This window comes from Anopheles coluzzii, chromosome 2, assembly GCF_943734685.1.
Source record: "Anopheles coluzzii chromosome 2, AcolN3, whole genome shotgun sequence".
Classification (NCBI taxonomy): Eukaryota; Metazoa; Arthropoda; class Insecta; order Diptera; family Culicidae; genus Anopheles; species Anopheles coluzzii.
The window spans coordinates 117025885-117042649 of record NC_064670.1 but is presented as its reverse complement, the minus strand read 5'-3'; the positions used below and the strand labels follow the sequence as shown (position 1 = coordinate 117042649).

The 16765-nt window shown below is 42.6% G+C and overlaps 4 protein-coding genes across 4 annotated transcripts; 3 read left to right on the top strand and 1 right to left on the bottom strand.

Moving 5' to 3' along the window:
- Positions 1 to 9: 9 nt before the first annotated feature.
- On the top strand, positions 10 to 4754 carry LOC120951194 (tyrosine-protein kinase transmembrane receptor Ror2-like). The gene is made up of 4 exons (XM_049607456.1): positions 10 to 826; positions 902 to 1181; positions 1266 to 1508; positions 1571 to 4754. Exons 1-4 carry the CDS (start codon positions 428 to 430, stop codon positions 2746 to 2748), a joined length of 2100 nt encoding a protein of 699 aa, XP_049463413.1. The 5' UTR covers positions 10 to 427; the 3' UTR covers positions 2749 to 4754.
- A 6230-nt stretch (positions 4755 to 10984) lies between these two features.
- On the bottom strand, positions 10985 to 11762 carry LOC120950020 (uncharacterized). The gene is made up of 2 exons (XM_040367737.2): positions 11600 to 11762; positions 10985 to 11518 (listed from the first exon to the last, which is right to left on the bottom strand). Exons 1-2 carry the CDS (start codon positions 11606 to 11608, stop codon positions 11114 to 11116), a joined length of 414 nt encoding a protein of 137 aa, XP_040223671.2. The 5' UTR covers positions 11609 to 11762; the 3' UTR covers positions 10985 to 11113.
- A 2102-nt stretch (positions 11763 to 13864) lies between these two features.
- On the top strand, positions 13865 to 14265 carry LOC120952963 (uncharacterized). The gene has a single exon (XM_040372571.2). It carries the CDS (start codon positions 13923 to 13925, stop codon positions 14196 to 14198), a length of 276 nt encoding a protein of 91 aa, XP_040228505.2. The 5' UTR covers positions 13865 to 13922; the 3' UTR covers positions 14199 to 14265.
- Positions 14266 to 15890: 1625 nt separating this feature from the next.
- On the top strand, positions 15891 to 16386 carry LOC120952961 (uncharacterized). Its single transcript, XM_040372568.2, has 2 exons — positions 15891 to 15968; positions 16039 to 16386. Exons 1-2 carry the CDS (start codon positions 15960 to 15962, stop codon positions 16348 to 16350), a joined length of 321 nt encoding a protein of 106 aa, XP_040228502.2. The 5' UTR covers positions 15891 to 15959; the 3' UTR covers positions 16351 to 16386.
- The last annotated feature ends 379 nt before the right edge of the window (positions 16387 to 16765 follow it).

Sequence of the window (16765 nt, the reverse complement as noted above, 5' to 3'; positions counted from 1 at the left end):
TTGTCAAGCAGGGAATCCGTCAAAAAATCAGAAAAGTTGCGAACAAGAGCACAACAAAACAGAGTCGCAAAGAATCGTGAATGAAAATATCCAGAAAAAGGCAGTGGTAGTCGAAAACATGGAGCAGCTACAAAGGCACTAAACCCTTAGGCAACCGGAGCACCGTCGCTGCAAGTGGCATCGGTAAACAGAGGCCCTTTTCTACCAACCCCACGAACAACGGGGTCAAGTGGGGTGGTGCTGCTGCTGCTGCTGCTGCAGAGAGTGTTTTGCAGTAAACGTTCAGCGTTCCAGCGTGAAGCTAATTAGAACCACAGTGTTGCCCTTGTGCGTTTGTGTGTAGTGTAATAATTAGTGCCAGATTTTGGATTAAGGCAAGCCGGGTCGCTGCGGTTCCCCATTCACGTCTGTGCGAGCGAAATTGAAAATGAGCGACGGGGATGTCTGCACAGCCGCCGGTCGTCCTCCTCACAGGCGAACACAATGGGTGGCTTTGTTGTCGAGCGTCGCGTACGTCGCGGTCGGAACGGTGCTGCTAGCGTCCCTTACCGCACCCAGCCCGGTCGCGGCCGTTTCAACATCGGCGGCCGCACTACGGCACGGCGGTGGAACGAAAGACACCTTCGGATGGGACGATGCCGGGGACGAGGAGGAAGGCTACTGTGCGCCGTACAATGGGAAGGTGTGCAAACGGTTCATCAACAGCCGGCAGGTGTGGTACAGCCGGGAGGATGGGACGGGCGGTTGGGAGAATGAGAAAATCACCACCGCCCTGTTTGAGGATCTGATCAACGATCTGCCACCGTCGTGCCGTCCGGCAGCAGAGGTAAGCGTTATTCGTTTCTGTTTCGTTGCACAGAATGAATAGAGCTTGTAATTGCTTCTTTTCTCCCCCACGCAGAAATTGCTCTGTGCGTATGCGTTTCCGCAGTGCGTCATCAAGGATGGGGCCACGATACGGTTGCCGCTGTGCTACGAAGACTGTGTGGCGACGTACCTGCAGTTTTGCTACAACGATTGGGCGCTGATAGAGGAGAAGAAAGAACGTGGCGATGTGATCAAGTCGCGGGGACACTTTCGGCTGCCCAACTGCGAGGAATTGCCGCGGTACAACAAAACGGCCAAACCGCCCGTATGCTCGCATGTTGGGCTGACCGAACTGGTGTCGGAGGAAGTTACTTGTAAGTATTGGAAACTGCATGAAAACTACTTAAACATCGTTTTTTTCTGATTTTGAACACATTTTTCCTTTTTTTTGCTTGCAGATGATTGTCGCATGGGAAATGGAAGGTTTTATCTTGGCACGGTAAATGTAACGAGCACAGGCATACCGTGCCAGAAGTGGGACTCGCAGGAGCCTCACTCACATCACAAACCGCCGCTGGTGTTTGCGGAGCTACAGGATGCGGAAAACTATTGCCGAAATGCGGGCGGGGAAGAACCGACACCGTGGTGCTACACAATGGACAAAACCGTTCGATGGCAGGCCTGTGATATTCCACTCTGTCGTAAGTATTACGCTTTCCCTTTCCCTTAAATCCGTTTACATTCATTCGTTCCTTCATTTTAGCCAACTCGACCGATGCTAGCGACATTCGCGGTAAGATCGACATGACCATGGAATCGGTCTTTACCCCGTCGATGATCTTCCTCCTCTCCGGCATCGGATTCGTGGCGATCGTACTGCTCCACCTGATGGTGCTGCTTTGCTACCGTGTGTCGCGGCACCGGCGCAATCGCCGACAGTCGGGCGCTGCCGGATACAACCCAACCGCCACCGCACAGGACGGCCAGGGTATCGACATCAACAAGCTGCCCTCGAACGTCAACTACCACCGGACCGGTGCGCAGCTGAATCCGAAGCTGGAAAAGCTGGAATTCCCTCGCAACAACATCATCTACATCAAGGACCTCGGGCAGGGTGCGTTCGGGCGGGTGTTTCAAGCGAAAGCGCCCGGTCTGGTGGCGGGCGAAGATTTTACGCTCGTCGCAGTGAAGATGCTAAAGGACGAGGCGAGCCAAGACCTGCAGGTGGATTTCGAGCGGGAAGCCTGCCTGCTGGCCGAATTTGACCATCCCAACATCGTGAAGCTGCTCGGCGTCTGCGCCATCGGCCGTCCGATGTGTTTGCTGTTCGAGTTTATGGCGCGCGGCGATCTGAACGAGTTCCTGCGCCAGTGCTCCCCGTTCGCGCAGCAAAACCGGGCGGACAGCATCAGCACCGAGCTGTCGCACGGCGATCTGCTCAACATTGCGCACCAGATTGCGTCCGGCATGGTGTACTTGTCCGAGCGCAAGTTTGTGCACCGCGATCTGGCCACCCGCAACTGTCTGATCGATGACCATATGGTGGTGAAGATCGCCGACTTCGGGCTGTCGCACAAGATCTACCTGCAGGATTACTACAAGGGCGACGAGAACGATGCCATCCCGATACGCTGGATGCCGCTGGAAAGCATCCTCTACAACAAGTACACGATCGAGTCGGACGTGTGGGCGTACGGTGTTTGCCTGTGGGAGATATTCTCGTTCGCGATGCAACCGTACTACGGCATGACGCACGAGGAGGTGGTGAAGTTCGTGAAGGAGGGCAACATGCTCGGCTGCCCGGAGAACACGCCGCTGACCGTGTACGATCTGATGCGCAAGTGCTGGAGCCGCAAGCCGAACGATCGGCCCAGCTTTCACGTGATCTACCAGAAGCTGCAGCAGATACGGGCCGATTTCGACGGGAAGATGCTGATGTAGCCAGCTGGCTGAGCGGGAGATTTGGGGGTAAGTGACGATGGAGCACTGCCGTAGGGAAGGCAAACTACAGATAAGGATATAATTCAATTTCATTCTGCAATGTAGGAGGGGTTTTTTCTGTAAACTTTGATACCGGAAGTAGTGCCAGTTTTGCTCTAAACCTACTAAAAAGTCATTATTTCTGCTGGACAGAGAGCGCGCGGTGGTATCAGTCGGAATTAGTCTTTCTTGTAACCATTGATTCTCAGCATCACATCATTTAGCTTATATTTTTAGAGTTCGTTCATCCTTTTTTCAATTATTTATTACCCATAACAAGCATCAAACATCCATTTTGTTCGCATAATTCTCAAGACTGGACGCCACAAACGGCTCTTTTGCAAATACTTTTTTTTACTCACACAGGAACAGACTGCCAATGAAAATCTCAGTATTTTAGTTAATATTTATTGCAAATCCTTCTTGCACAACACTGCCTTTTATGTTCACCATTACCATTTGCTGGCGAAAGCAATGCAGAAACTCTGGTGCCGCAGTGGTGCCGTCTCATTATCATTTCAGTACTCATTGTTTTGTTTATCATAGCTTATTTTTATCTATGCCGTACGTATTTATTACATGCTAAAAAAGTAATATTCACTAATATCGGCATTACGGGAACGACCATATCGAACGGAGAATTTTGTTAGTTAAACCAATGTAAGGGTTAAAAGTATAATTTTGTCGCTTCTCAATGTTTGCACAAACAAACCTCGACTCAAATTTAATTCCTCATAAAGTAAGACAAAATACAAGAAACAAAACTATCTAAAAACGATTAAAGAGCATTGGTGAGATCATTTTTATTGTAAAAAAGTAATAACACACACACCCACACACTCGATATTGGCAGATGCGATCAAAGTAAGCTGTTTGGATCAAATTGAGCGCATTTGTGCATGCTTCGATTTGACGCCATTTTCCAGTTCGGGCGTGTAACGGTAATGTGTAATGGTGGCCCCCCTTATAGCAAGTAAGTGGTACAATAATAATGTGTAGCAGTTTTGTGAAATAGGCTGACAAAGCTAAGATTTGTATAAGGATTTCATTCCGAGCGTGTTTTGAAAGTAATGTATAAAATGTGAACACAGATAGAGAGAGAGGATAAAGCAGCATAAATGTTCACTTTTCACATACACAGACACACACACACACTCATAGTATCAGTCCAAGGCAGACTACCGGAATTGGACAAAATTGACCAGTTTTTTAGCCGCTTGTTTAAAATTTAAAGATGTAGCGTGTTTACGACTGCCGGGGTGGCCGGTGCCAGAATCGAGTACCAGATGTGTTAGCTCGTAAGTACCTCCGCCAAGCACCAGCCAGCCAGCGTGTTTGGTAGATTAACCGAATGAACGATTGATTAGATTTACTAGAAAGAAGAGGGCAAGAGAGAAAAGAGAGGGAGAGAGAGAGAGAGAGAGAGAGAGAGAGAGAGAGAGAGAGAGAGAGAGAGAGAGAGAGAGAGAGAGAGAGAGAGAGAGAGAGAGAGAGTTTGCTACTAGTTTAGAGACCGGGCTGCTAATAAAACCCAAAGACCATTTTAATTGATGACTGCAAGGTGTTTATAGCATTAACACAAAAAAACAAAAGAGAAGTAACTATATGTAATAAGCAAAAAAGAAAGAGAAAGACAGAGAGAGAGATAGAGAGAGAGAGAGAGAGAGAGAGAATGATATAACTCGTAAAGATGCGAATTGAGTATGTTATAAAAAGGCATACAACATACAGCACCGATACAAGCAAAGGCCGTCACTGGGTTCGTGACGTACGAAGCATAACTTCAAAGTGAAAGACATGATGAGAGAGATGAAAAAAAAGAAACAACCAGAAGAAAGAGAAGCAGAACAAAATCCAAAACTGTGTGAACAAGATAAAAAAGCGAACCGAAACAAACCAAACTCAAAACAAACAAACAGCATACAAACCAAGTGGAAAATAAATATATAAATGTGTTTTGTCTCATTCGCCGGTGTTTCAAATATGCCAAAAACGGGGGAAACAGAAAGAAGCAAAAGCAGCTTGTGGCGTCGCCAATCCGCGTGCGTTCCAGAAAGAAATGCTGCGATGTGACTAATGCTGACCCTTTGCCTTCTCCCTCCCCAGACCCCATATCTACACAACGCATGGCCAACTGAGTGAAACGTCAATCTGCGATCGAACCGAGCACGTGCTGTGTCGTCATTGGAAGGAATTTCCTTGCGTATTTGCAGTCGCGCTAAAATGCGATCGGCGAGCATGCGCATGGAGAAGCGAATTTCAACGCGAATGCGAATGCCTCCGAAGTAATGATGATGGCGGGCGAAGAGTAAATATTGAATAAGTGGAATGAACCGTGAACCGCAAGTTGAGTGAATCATCTTGCTTGGGTGCATTTCTGAGACAGTAGTGTGATGGAAACAGTTGTTTATGCAATTTATGCAAACAAATGACACCTTCGGCAGCGGGAAAGGAAAATATTTAATTTTATGTTTTATGTTTACTAGCTATGTTTTGACAAAATTTTTTTGTAAAGAAAGTTGAAACGCTAAATTCCGTTTTATTTAAAAAAAAGTAGCTCATTTTCATTGTGTAATTGAAGGGATTATATGATTTATTTTATTTATTGATGGAAACATTGAATACTCCCAACTAGTAGTTAAACGTCAGTAGTTAAACAAGCATTTGAAAAAACGATTGAAAAAAACTGGCACGCATGGTCAACAATAATTCCTATCATGGAGTGGCCTAAAGCGAGAGCGATATGTGTGTAACATAACTACAGTCCATTAGTGAAGGCATAGATAACGTTTTTCTTGTAAAATTTCTCTCTCAAAAATCTCTTTTCGGATAAACAATAATCAACTCCCCGTTGTGCGAATTCGAACAAAAAAAAACACCCAAAAGATCGCACATGGATCCCACCGAAACGCGTTGCTGCCGTCTGCCACTCTGATTTCGCGCGACCCTCACAGCGAGCCCACCGTTCGCTACCACAGTCACGTGCTACGCGTTTTAACGTCACACCTTTCTCAACGGATAGGAGGATCCCCAACATGCCGAACCGATGACTGCGTCGCATGAATCACCGTGCTTGGTGTGTGCGCGCTAAGGGATGCCACCCAGTCCGGTGGCAATATTTACCGTTTGGTGAGCGGTGAAGCAGGAGCTGGAGCGGTGGGCCCGTGTGTCGTGTCTTTGTGGCTCGCCCGAATCAAAACTGGAACCGAACCCGACCGACCGTGTGGCGCCAAACGCACGAAAGTTCGTCGCCTGGACGGGGCATGCACGTCATCAAGGCCGAAGGCGCGTCGTCGGCGATGAGGGCACGCGGCAACCCGCACACCCCTAATTTGTGGCTGTACATGCCGAGCGCCGGTTATGTATCGGGAAGGGGGGTGGGCTTTTAGCCGAAGAGGGCACGAGCCTGAAAAAAGCGCACGTGCACCCGGTGTGGCATCATCACCATGTGGCGCGCCATACCGGTTCCGATGGGGTGGACCATGGTGAAGTGTGTTTGTCACCTTTTGGCGGGGGATGCTTTCTTCATGGGCGCGTACGTGTGTAGTGTTGGGCAGGTTGGGCTGAAGGGGCTGATTGATGATGCGGTGGGAAACATTGGAAAGTGGCGTATTTCCCATGGGGCAATACCACACCAGACTGTTGCGGGGTGGAGAGCACAGGGAGTAGGTGTGTGTGTGTGGTGTGTCTGTGTGTGAGAGTGTTTTGTTTGGGTGCTTACTTAATTAAATATTCATCTTCTGGTTCTGCATAGTTAACACCTTCGGGCAGACGAGGACAGCGAAAAAATCATGCATATAAAAAGGGTAAAGCATGGTTTTTTGGAGGGAAAATTTCATGGGTGTGGTGGATCCGTTACGGATCATAAGCGAGCGGAACTGGTATTGACTGGAGTTTTTTTTTAGTTTGATAAGATTTGTCGGTAGACAAGACAAGAAGTTGTGGACAAATAGATTGCTAGATTTTTTTTATTTACTTTGCATTTCTATTGTTATGTCTGCATTATATTTGCCCAAAACTTTATCGTATTAATATAGAGACTTGGGAAAGTTGTCACAATAAAGTCATCAGCCTTTTGAACCGTCGGTAGTGGGATTAAAAATAATTTAGATTTATTTGAAAATAGTTTCGTTTTTAAACGGAAAAATGGATGAACGTTGGTATGGTAAATTAATTTCATTAAAATTTTGTATTGGTTTTTGCATATTTACCGTATTTTTTCATGTTCTATTTATGAGTTGCATTTTACTGTTGTAATTTTGAATGATTTTCGTGTTTTTTTTTCTTAACAGTTTTCTTTAAAATTTCATCTTATTCCTTTATTTCTTCCTTTACTTCACTTATGACATTGTTTTTGTTTTTCTTCCTTATTTTGTTTCTTTTTATTACATTTTGAAATCGTTTATGTATAATAGCAACTTATTTACTGAATTTATTATTTATTAAGTTCTTTTTTATGACTTTTGCAACTGTACGTTGAAAATGACAAATGTTTAATGATTAAATAAAGTACCAAAGAAGAATGTTAGATTTTAAGCCTAGAATTAATCAACCGATTAAAAGAGCCGAATGAGGCCAATTAGCTTAAAGTCTCTATAAAAATAAACAAAAAATAAAAGAAAATAAAGTACATAATTCGTAGATAATTATTAAAAAAGAAACTGTTTGATATCAAATTTTCTTTTGAAAAGAGACACATCAATTTAGGAATGATGTAAGAAATTACGAGAAACAATATTCCTTGTACTAATAAAACCTCTAGATAAAATGATCGTTTTAATTAAACTTTCATTGAAAATTTGGCGATGATTTACAGCCTTCCTCTGTTCTCTTTAGCATCGTCCAAAAACCACGCGGTCATGCCGGTCATGAGAATTATTGAGTATCACATGCAACATACTCAGTCTTTGTTACGGGGGAACGGTCCATATGAGGCTTAAAACCCACGATAACCCACGACTGTACTACAGGACCGCCCCTTGGATTTATAACTGTATCCGTATATTTCCCAACGATGCGTGGAAGTCCTAGATCCCAAGCACTATTTAGTATTTTAAGCCGAGCCGACCTTACCATATCATTCCTCATAGTAAATGAAACTTCAAGTGGACGAACAAAGCTGCACAAAAGGAATCGACATTTACCGTCGACCGGGCCTCCCATCGAAGTCATACTCGCAACCCTTTTCCGAATCTTCATTATCTTATCATAAAACAACTTCCAGCAACACAGCTGCCGTCACGTTTGGGAACAAATCAAAGATTGTTTATTGTCTCTTCCCCAAAGAGAAGAACGCAGTTTTTTTTGTGTTTACAACAAAACAATACAACAAAACAATGGACAATGGTAATGGTAAATTTCGACGTCACTTACTGCTACAGTATCACACGGTGGAAACCTTATCACAAGCCTTTAAATGCACAACTCGCAACAAAACGGCTGTCAGGACAGTGTTTATTGGAGTTCCGTGGTGCCCAGCGATCGATGCGCCGGCGTTGTCATGTCATATCGGTTGGCGATGCCCTCGGCGATGCTGGCTACTACTCCATTACCCCAGTGGGCTGTGGAAGATACGTGCCAGTGGGTTCCACAGGAAGCCAATGTTCGTTGACTCCATTGCGTCGAATCCTTCGTCCGTGATCGTGGCCGCTAGATCGTAGATGATCGTTTTTGCCTGTGTTTGGGGAAGAAAATGAATAAAAGCGAAATTGTAAGCCATAAGTTCCTCAATAAAAGGATTATTGATTGAAAGAATCTGCAGGATAACACACTTACATCGCCATCCAACAGTGGTCTCGGGTTGCCGGCAATTGCCGACGGGATGCTGTCGTCCTTGTGGCGCGGTGCATCGATAATGTTGGGCACCGGCAATCCATCGGCCAATCCAACCAACAGGACAACGAACGACAGCAGCAACAACACTCGTGCCTTGATATTCTGCATCTTTCCACGCTGATTTTGGGGTTTTGGCAGGAGTTCGGCTGCGGAGAATACTTTTCCGAAAATCGACAAAATTCTTACTGACCCTGAGCAGGAGCCTTCAGGTCCGTTTTATAAGATCGGAAACACCACACCGAGTTGTCCGTCCCGGTATGTGATCGATGCTTCTTCGCTATGTATTGTCGCCGATCAAGCCGACGTTACGACGACCCTAACGCTCGCAAGTACGAGCGTGCCGCGATTTGTTTACATACGTTTCCATCTAGCGTCCGCTACGGCATTCTTTCGCCAAAGCGTCGTGGAACCTGTCAAATGTGTGATCCGTGACGTGTTGGTGTACGTTCGGCAACACCCTTTCGGCGGGTGCTCCGTTAGACCGAGGCGAGAAACGAACTGGATAGCGTCTTAAGCGAAAGAAAACGAACCGGCACGTGCTAGGGATGATGTCGTCACGGTTTGCGAAGCTGCTGTTCGTACGAAGGAGTCAAAACCCACCGACAAAAACATAACGAGCCCCACACGCAACGAACCTCCAACGCGGGCAGCCAACAGTCCCCGATCGAATGGGTACGGGAGTGGTTCCCAGACAATCCCAACCACAGCTCCAAACGGTTTCGCGTGCGTTTGGGACCGCCTCCCGACCAGATTTTTGCCGAAAGATTTTGCCGAGAGGAGTGTCGAAAGATCGTCGAGCGAGAGAGCAACGATATTCGCATCCATCAAATGGATGGATGGATTTTGCCTGTTTTTGAGGTGTTTAGCAACTGCGCAGGAGATCATTAAATGCGGAAATATGGCTGCTTTGAGTGACAAAGGAGGTAGAGGATTAGAAGCAGGGGGGTTTTTTTCTTTGTGTGTTAAAACGATCGATCTGGCATTAACATTAGTCTGCGTGTCATGTATTTGTGTAAAATTGGATTTCTTTCTTGAGGTTTCTAGTGTGTCTAGGTTTGCGGTAAAATCCCATATAACAAGCAATTGAAATGAGCTACTCAATTAGGTAAACTTTCAATGTAATGTCTTCGTCTTATTCGTTTCCTGTGCTATTGATGTTCTGAGTTAGATGCGTGATTCAAAGTGGTTGTAATGTAGTTTTCTATGTGGTATTAGCAAACATCAGACGTTTGACGTTTTATTGTTTTTTTTCAGAGGTCTGAACTTCTTTCCAGACAAAAGGAAAAAAATAAAAAAAAAAAAAAACAAAACTAAATAGACATGAGAGTTTGAGTCTTTTTTATTGGTGGTTTTATTTAAAAAAAATACTGCCTGGTACTTCAAATCAGAACATTTACCCAAGATATGAACACCCTGATTTACATTGGTCCAATATTTTACATAACGGTTGTTGCATAAAATAAGAAGAAAAAGAAGAAGAAGAAGAAGAAGAAGAAGAAGAAGAAGAAGAAGAAGAAGAAGAAGAATATTTTGAGCATATTTTAATATTCGAACAATATTTTTAACAGTTTAGAGAACTTTTTTTACATGTTTGCTTGACTCAAGTATAATTAATATACTCAAGTAGCTAATAGAAAATAAGAATGTAAAGGTTGTAAAGTCCTTGAGGCACTTATACATTGTTCATAACGTGTACGTACATACACTATACACAGAAAGCACGAAAGGATGTAAGATGATAGATTTGTTAAATAACCAAGTATTCAAAGTAAGTCTCAGATAATACATTTTTAGTAAACGTAAAAATATCTTGAAAGTGAAAATGAAAATGTAAATTTTATTGTTCATTTTACTACAGCACAATCCGAAATATGGCGCATTAATCGGTAGGTTTTTGAGTTACCCAACGAATAAACATCATTTCCACTCAATTTAAACTCTATTAAATTATTGGTCCATTTTTACAGTGACAAATCACAGGACAAATCATAAACTGTGTGAAGAAATTTTAATTCTACGAAACACAAAAATCTATGCATTTGGGATTACAATTAGAAAGACATTAGAATTAGAAAGAATTAGAAAGTTTAGTTTCTGACATACTAAACTTCTAACTAAATGTTACTGCTTTCCGATTTTTAGAGAAGGAGAAATAATTTAATCTAAGGCCTTTTTTATATAAAAACGAGCAGCGAGTATTAAATCCTCAACTAAAAGGCATGTCAACAACAAAGTGTTAACTTTTAAGTGATCAACTGCCGAGCGTACAATTCAAAGTTCAATTCAAACATAAAAAAATACACACACAAACTGTTTAGTTATATTAATACACATTTATTCACATTTGCAAAATAGATTCTGTTAGATTTGAGGTGTTCGTATTTGCATGTAAATTTACTTATACTCATGAACGATTTTAAGTAATGACCAGGTACAGTGAACGAATTGCTTGCGATCGTTCCGCAAACGTTGAGCAATCGAAGCGTCGATCTTAGTACACATAGCCGTAGCCGGAGCTGTACGGATAGCCGTAACCGCCATATCCTCCGTATCCATAGCCACCGTACGCAGGATAGCCACCGTATCCGTAGCCACCATATCCTCCGTAGCCGTATCCTCCATAACCTCCATAACCTCCATATCCGTAGCCATAGGAAGGATAGTAGTGGTGATGGTAGCCGAACCCGAACGTTTCAGCCTTATCCATATCGTCCTTCGCTTCGCCATCGATCGCCGTCGCCTCAGGTGCGTTAGCGGCATCCGTTACCTTTGTCGCTTGAACACTGTCCACATTACGGACATTGCGAACCAGTCGGAACGGTGCAGGTTGTCGGGAGCCAGGGTTGAGCTGTTGGGCGGCACAGGCCAACGCCACCAGGGCAAGGAAACAGGCAAACTGGAAATGACAGAAACATAATTGGAATATCCAACAGTTAGTAACGATCACGCTGGATCTTCAGTCGCAAGAATTTCTTACCTTCAACATAATGAATAGAATTATGATTTCGTGCTGCAAGCTTGGGCTTCGATTCTTGTGCTGTCCCCGGGAGGATCGATTGCAAACTGATACCGGATTGAGAGCAGAGAAATGGTTTTATACTCTCTCCCCCGGCCGGTTCGTTCTTATTGACGTCAGCAAAGGTTCTGGGGTAAATATCAATTTATTACAGTCGGGCACGAATCGGGAAAACTGGATTTCGGCAGACTTGTCTTAATGGTCGGTATTTTGGGCTGTGTTCGGTAAATGTCACCAAAATAGTGGAGCGTCCCTCACGCAGCTCGGGAATATCCCAGACGGGCTTACGGGCGATCAATGTAAAAATGCGATCTACGATCTGCTCGATTCTGGATGTGATGAAAGAGCAACCGAACCGTTGCATTGCGTTTATTTTGTTTATAGAATTTGTTGACACTGGTGTGTGAACCATGAGTTGCATATTTTTAGGTGATAAATCATGAGCATTTTTGGTATGCAATCGCCTGCCAATGAGTGTGGGTGAGTGGGCCCGTCAATGCTAGAATGAATTTGCGCAAGCCATCGCGTGGCTTTCGCTCGTATCGCAATGAGTCATTGCGTGAATGGACAGAAAATTGCAAATCTGCCAGTCATATTGGAATACATTACAGGAAATGTTTTAGCATCTTATTATACATTCGGACCAACCCTAGGGTTAGTTGTGAAGCATGACCCTTACATTACTTTCAAGCTTCAAGATCCATTTGGTGATCGAGTGAAAGTGATCGTAATATATTGTTTTTGGATGATATGAAACAAAATAAACTGTTTTGCACAGTGTACTTCTCACAATTTTAAGTCATTCGTTTCTGGTAGCTAAAAGTCTTTGGAGCAAAATTATGGATAATTATTATATGTATCATATTCATGTATGTGTTCATGTATTAAAATTATTTGTCTTATTTAACTCAAAGAGCACAATGGCACAATTGAAGATCCTGTTTGAAGAAAAACCTGTTTATAATAATTGTGACGTTTACAAGCTTTACAAGTTAAATAATGACGTTCCACTACAGCAGGAATTATTATAAAAATGATAGTAATAGTAATGCGCAGCACTACATTGGCCATGGCAGGAGCCGGAGTTTATATATGAACTACTCTGAAGATATCCCAACATCAAATGCATCGGAGCTAGCATAGGACTCCGCAGACATGCGAATCATTGAGTCTGAGTGTTATTAATGCTGTTTGCCAATGCTTGTGCTGTTTGCTAATGCTTATGTTTTTTACCACAACTTACAATGATATGGTGCAAAATAGCATTGCATTCTGGTCCTATTTTCTTAATTTTGGTTTGTTTAACCTTTGTGATGTAGACAAATGATCAAACAAAGACCGAAAATCGCGTATCTAATAATAGAAAAATCAAGAGCTCCATTCCTTGTGCAGCTTGACCACAGTCGTTATGCATTGTTGTATTAATTTTTTTATCGATTAAAATTATCAACTTCTGACGATTTAACTACGAAGAAATACTATATTATGACAATAATCTTCGCTATCCATATAAAATAAGCTTCAAAACTCAGTTCCATTCCAACTTTAAACAGTGTTTTTAATTAATTGAGCAACATTTGTACATTTCAATTTGCCCTCCATTGTAATGTGTTTGTAACCAGTCGGCATTCATGAGTCGGAATAAAGTCAGCGCAGATCGGACTGTTGCGCTTTTCTGTTGGCTTACTGACTCAAAGAAGAATGTTTAATTCGATGTATCAACATTGCTCACCATAGTACACCCAAGAGTATTAAAGAATCTTTCATAATTATGTCTATTTTGTGCATAAGAAACAAATACACAAAATATTACATTATACTGGAAATGTATAATAGTTTCACTTTTAGTTTCATGAACAACTTACTAATAAGTAACTTTGCAGGGTGTCGATTAATCCAAATGAAAGTGCTTCTAACTGTGACGCAAATAAAGACTGCTCTCCAGCAAATGCAAATGAGTCTCCGAAGAGTCTCATACGTCACAATACTATAGGGCCACCAATACCGGTTCCCTTCCAACCCGATATGGACGTATGATCGTCCCCAAAAAACATTGTATAAAAGGAAACACTTGTCATGAGAGGAGCATCATTCAGTAAAACGAAACGCACCTAGAAGCAACAGTTCTAAGGAACGCATAAGCCCTCCCAGCTAAACAAAAATGATTAAGGTCAGTTTGATTGAGATTCGTCAGAAGATGAATGCAACGAGTACGAAATTGTAAATTATTTATTTCGTCCTACAGCTTGTGTGCCTGTTTGCCCTCGTCGCTGTTGTGGCTTCGATGCCCAATGGACCCTTTGCACCACTACCACCAATGCAGGCGCCGATGAGACAGATCGTGAAGCGTGAAGCCGTCGCACCGGAAGCAGTGGCGGAAGATGCACCCGTGCAGGAAAGTGCAGTGGAGGCTCAGGACGACATGGACAAGGCGGAAACGTTTGGCTTCGGATACCACAAGGTCATCCACGTGGGTGTGCCATACTACCCGCCCTACTACCATTATCCGCGCTACTACCACGGCTATCACGGTTACCATGGATACGGACACTACTGGTAAAGGTAGTGTACGATTGATCAGCGAAATCGAAGATCGAGTTGTACATAAAACAAGAAATACAATTATATTCTTAATATGAAGTGAATATTGTATACTTTAATGTAATTTAGCAAGTGAGAAAGGTTTAAAATATGCAGCAGTTTTCGATGCTTTTTAACATAGTTTGAAGTTTTGATTGCTTTCCAATTGAAATTTTTCTGAAATGGTGTTGAAAATCTTTAGACCAGCACTTAAAAAAATGGAACCAATTCAAAATTTTCGCATATACGACGAAATATTAACTATTGCACAAAACAAATGGAGGACTGTCCTATTTAATAGGGAACATCTGGTTATCCTAGCTCAGAATGTGTAGCGATAATTTACCATCACAACAAATGGATCTACAGCTTAACAAATCATTGTACAATTGTATCACATTATGTATACGTTGTTCAATTGTTCATTTTTAAAGCCCAGTGGATTTTGCATCGGTGAGATTTGGGTTTCTGAGTTCGCGGCTATGAATGTGGCGTCCGTAGTGTTTGCGTCGCTGTTGCAACTTAACGACAGAATTTTGTCACCAAGAATTTTGCCAAAAAACGTTCTGTGACCAAGAATTTTGCAACCAATAGGCACACGGGGACTTCACCAAAATTATGAGAACTCCTGGAAAACTAATATAGCTTATATTTACTTGATGAAATACGCTTCGAAACTAAACCCAAAATTTGTATTGTGATGGAAAATGGAAATTCCATTATAGAACGTCACAAAACAAAACAGACACAACTGGAGGTAACAGGTGATCCCCAAATAGAATGATTCATAGATCAATAATCGCTAGAATGGTTTGTAGCGCATTTTTCGGTACACAGCGTTTCGGTTAGCAGAGAACAATTAATTAATGCTAATGCTCTTGTTATTCCAAATCGCGTGAAGCGTAGAATCCCATTTCTTTAACTTAGTTTGATCTGGATAGTGTTTTTCGTATTAATTAACCCGCTTTAATCAATTAACATATCACTGTCAATAATTCTCGTTCTACCTAGACTGTGTAAATTATAGGAATTACTAACATTCTGCCGTAATCATTTACGCACAAAAGCTTTGACATAAATATAGATCCATTTCTATCAATGGTGTTAGAGAGGTTACGATGTTTTCGTAAGGGGGTATTTTTTTGGACGTATAGCATTGTTTTTTCACTAAAAAATAAAACTTATCATATGAAAGAATCATGAGATAATGTATTGAATCATGGTCGTCTGAAACAAACAAAATGCGTCAAGGTCACATTTGGCTGTATATATTGAGAAGAAATAAACAAAAATCATTATAACATTCTAGAATTCCATCCACACCACCTTCTTACCGGCGTATGCGATACATGGGCTACATGTAGACATACATTATGTAGAAGTTCTATATAACAGAGTGCAACAAGATAAATTTGGAATAGCAGATTGGCTGTACCTATGGTATATAGCTGGTGCGCGAATTACATAGTACGAAAACGCACATAAGGCATGGGGAATTTCTCTTATTTAAATGAACTTTCCTTTCACATGGAACAGTCCAGATCCTGTGACGTCAAGCTGAACCGACACGGGACTTTCTGCAGTTGATTTGCAAATTCGGAATTCGGATGTAACAGTATAAAAGAAAGGTTGATCGTCCGGAACATCATCAGTCAGAATTCGACATCAAGTGCATCGAGCAACAAGCTTTACATCTCAAGCATCGTCGCAGTTCTTTAAAAGACTTCTAATATCCCAAAACATGTTCAAGGTATTTAAACATTCTTTTAAACGTTGTTGTAATGTGATAACTCTAACAATTTAAATATTTCTACCAACAGCTCCTGTGTCTGTTTGTTGTTGTGGCAGCCGTTTCTGCGATGCCTCGTGCACCGGAATGGCACTCAGCATCGGGACCAGCTCCTGCGGGAAGGCTCGTGAAGCGCGATGTGCAACAGCCTTTCCCTAAGCAGATGCCAAACAATGAAGAAAACGCCAAGGAAGAAGGAGTGGCCGTTGCTGGTGAAGACGATATGGACAAGGCGGAGACGTTCGGGTTCGGATATCATCATTACTACGCTTATCCGCGATACTATTATCCCAGCTATCACTACGGATACTATCCTCGCTACCATTATGGCTACTACTGGTAGAACGGACGATATTTATAATTATTTATAATAAAAGATTAAAAAAACAACTCAAAAATCTGTTTTGTGGTTGCTGTATAAAAGCAGTGTATCGATCGCCGATGTATTGTAAAGAGGAATTTGAACGAAAGACTTCAACGTTGGAAAAGCTGCGAACCCATCCAGAAAGCTTTCACGAAACGATAGTAGTTTTGCAAGGTTCAAAGATCCGTGCACGGTTTCTTCACTCCCATTTAGGTGCAATGTGACCCTCGATCATTCCGATCATCGTTTCATGCACATTTTATGTACAGCCACAGGAAAAATTGTCACACAGATATCATAAAGTCATTCATGCGGGTGTGCCACTGTAGCCGGGCTTCTATTACTATCCACATTACTATCACGGCTATCATGGTTATCACGGATATGGATATTA

Excerpts from the sequence above, each read along its gene's own strand:
- LOC120951194 (XM_049607456.1), top strand. The coding sequence starts at position 428 with ATGAGCGACGGGGATGTCTGCACAGCCGCCGGTCGTCCTCCTCACAGG. Across the intron at positions 827-901 it reads CGTGCCGTCCGGCAGCAGAG|AAATTGCTCTGTGCGTATGC; the intron begins GTAAGCGTTATT and ends TCCCCCACGCAG. Across the intron at positions 1,182-1,265 it reads GGTGTCGGAGGAAGTTACTT|ATGATTGTCGCATGGGAAAT; the intron begins GTAAGTATTGGA and ends TTTTGCTTGCAG.
- LOC120952963 (XM_040372571.2), top strand. The coding sequence starts at position 13,923 with ATGCCCAATGGACCCTTTGCACCACTACCACCAATGCAGGCGCCGATG.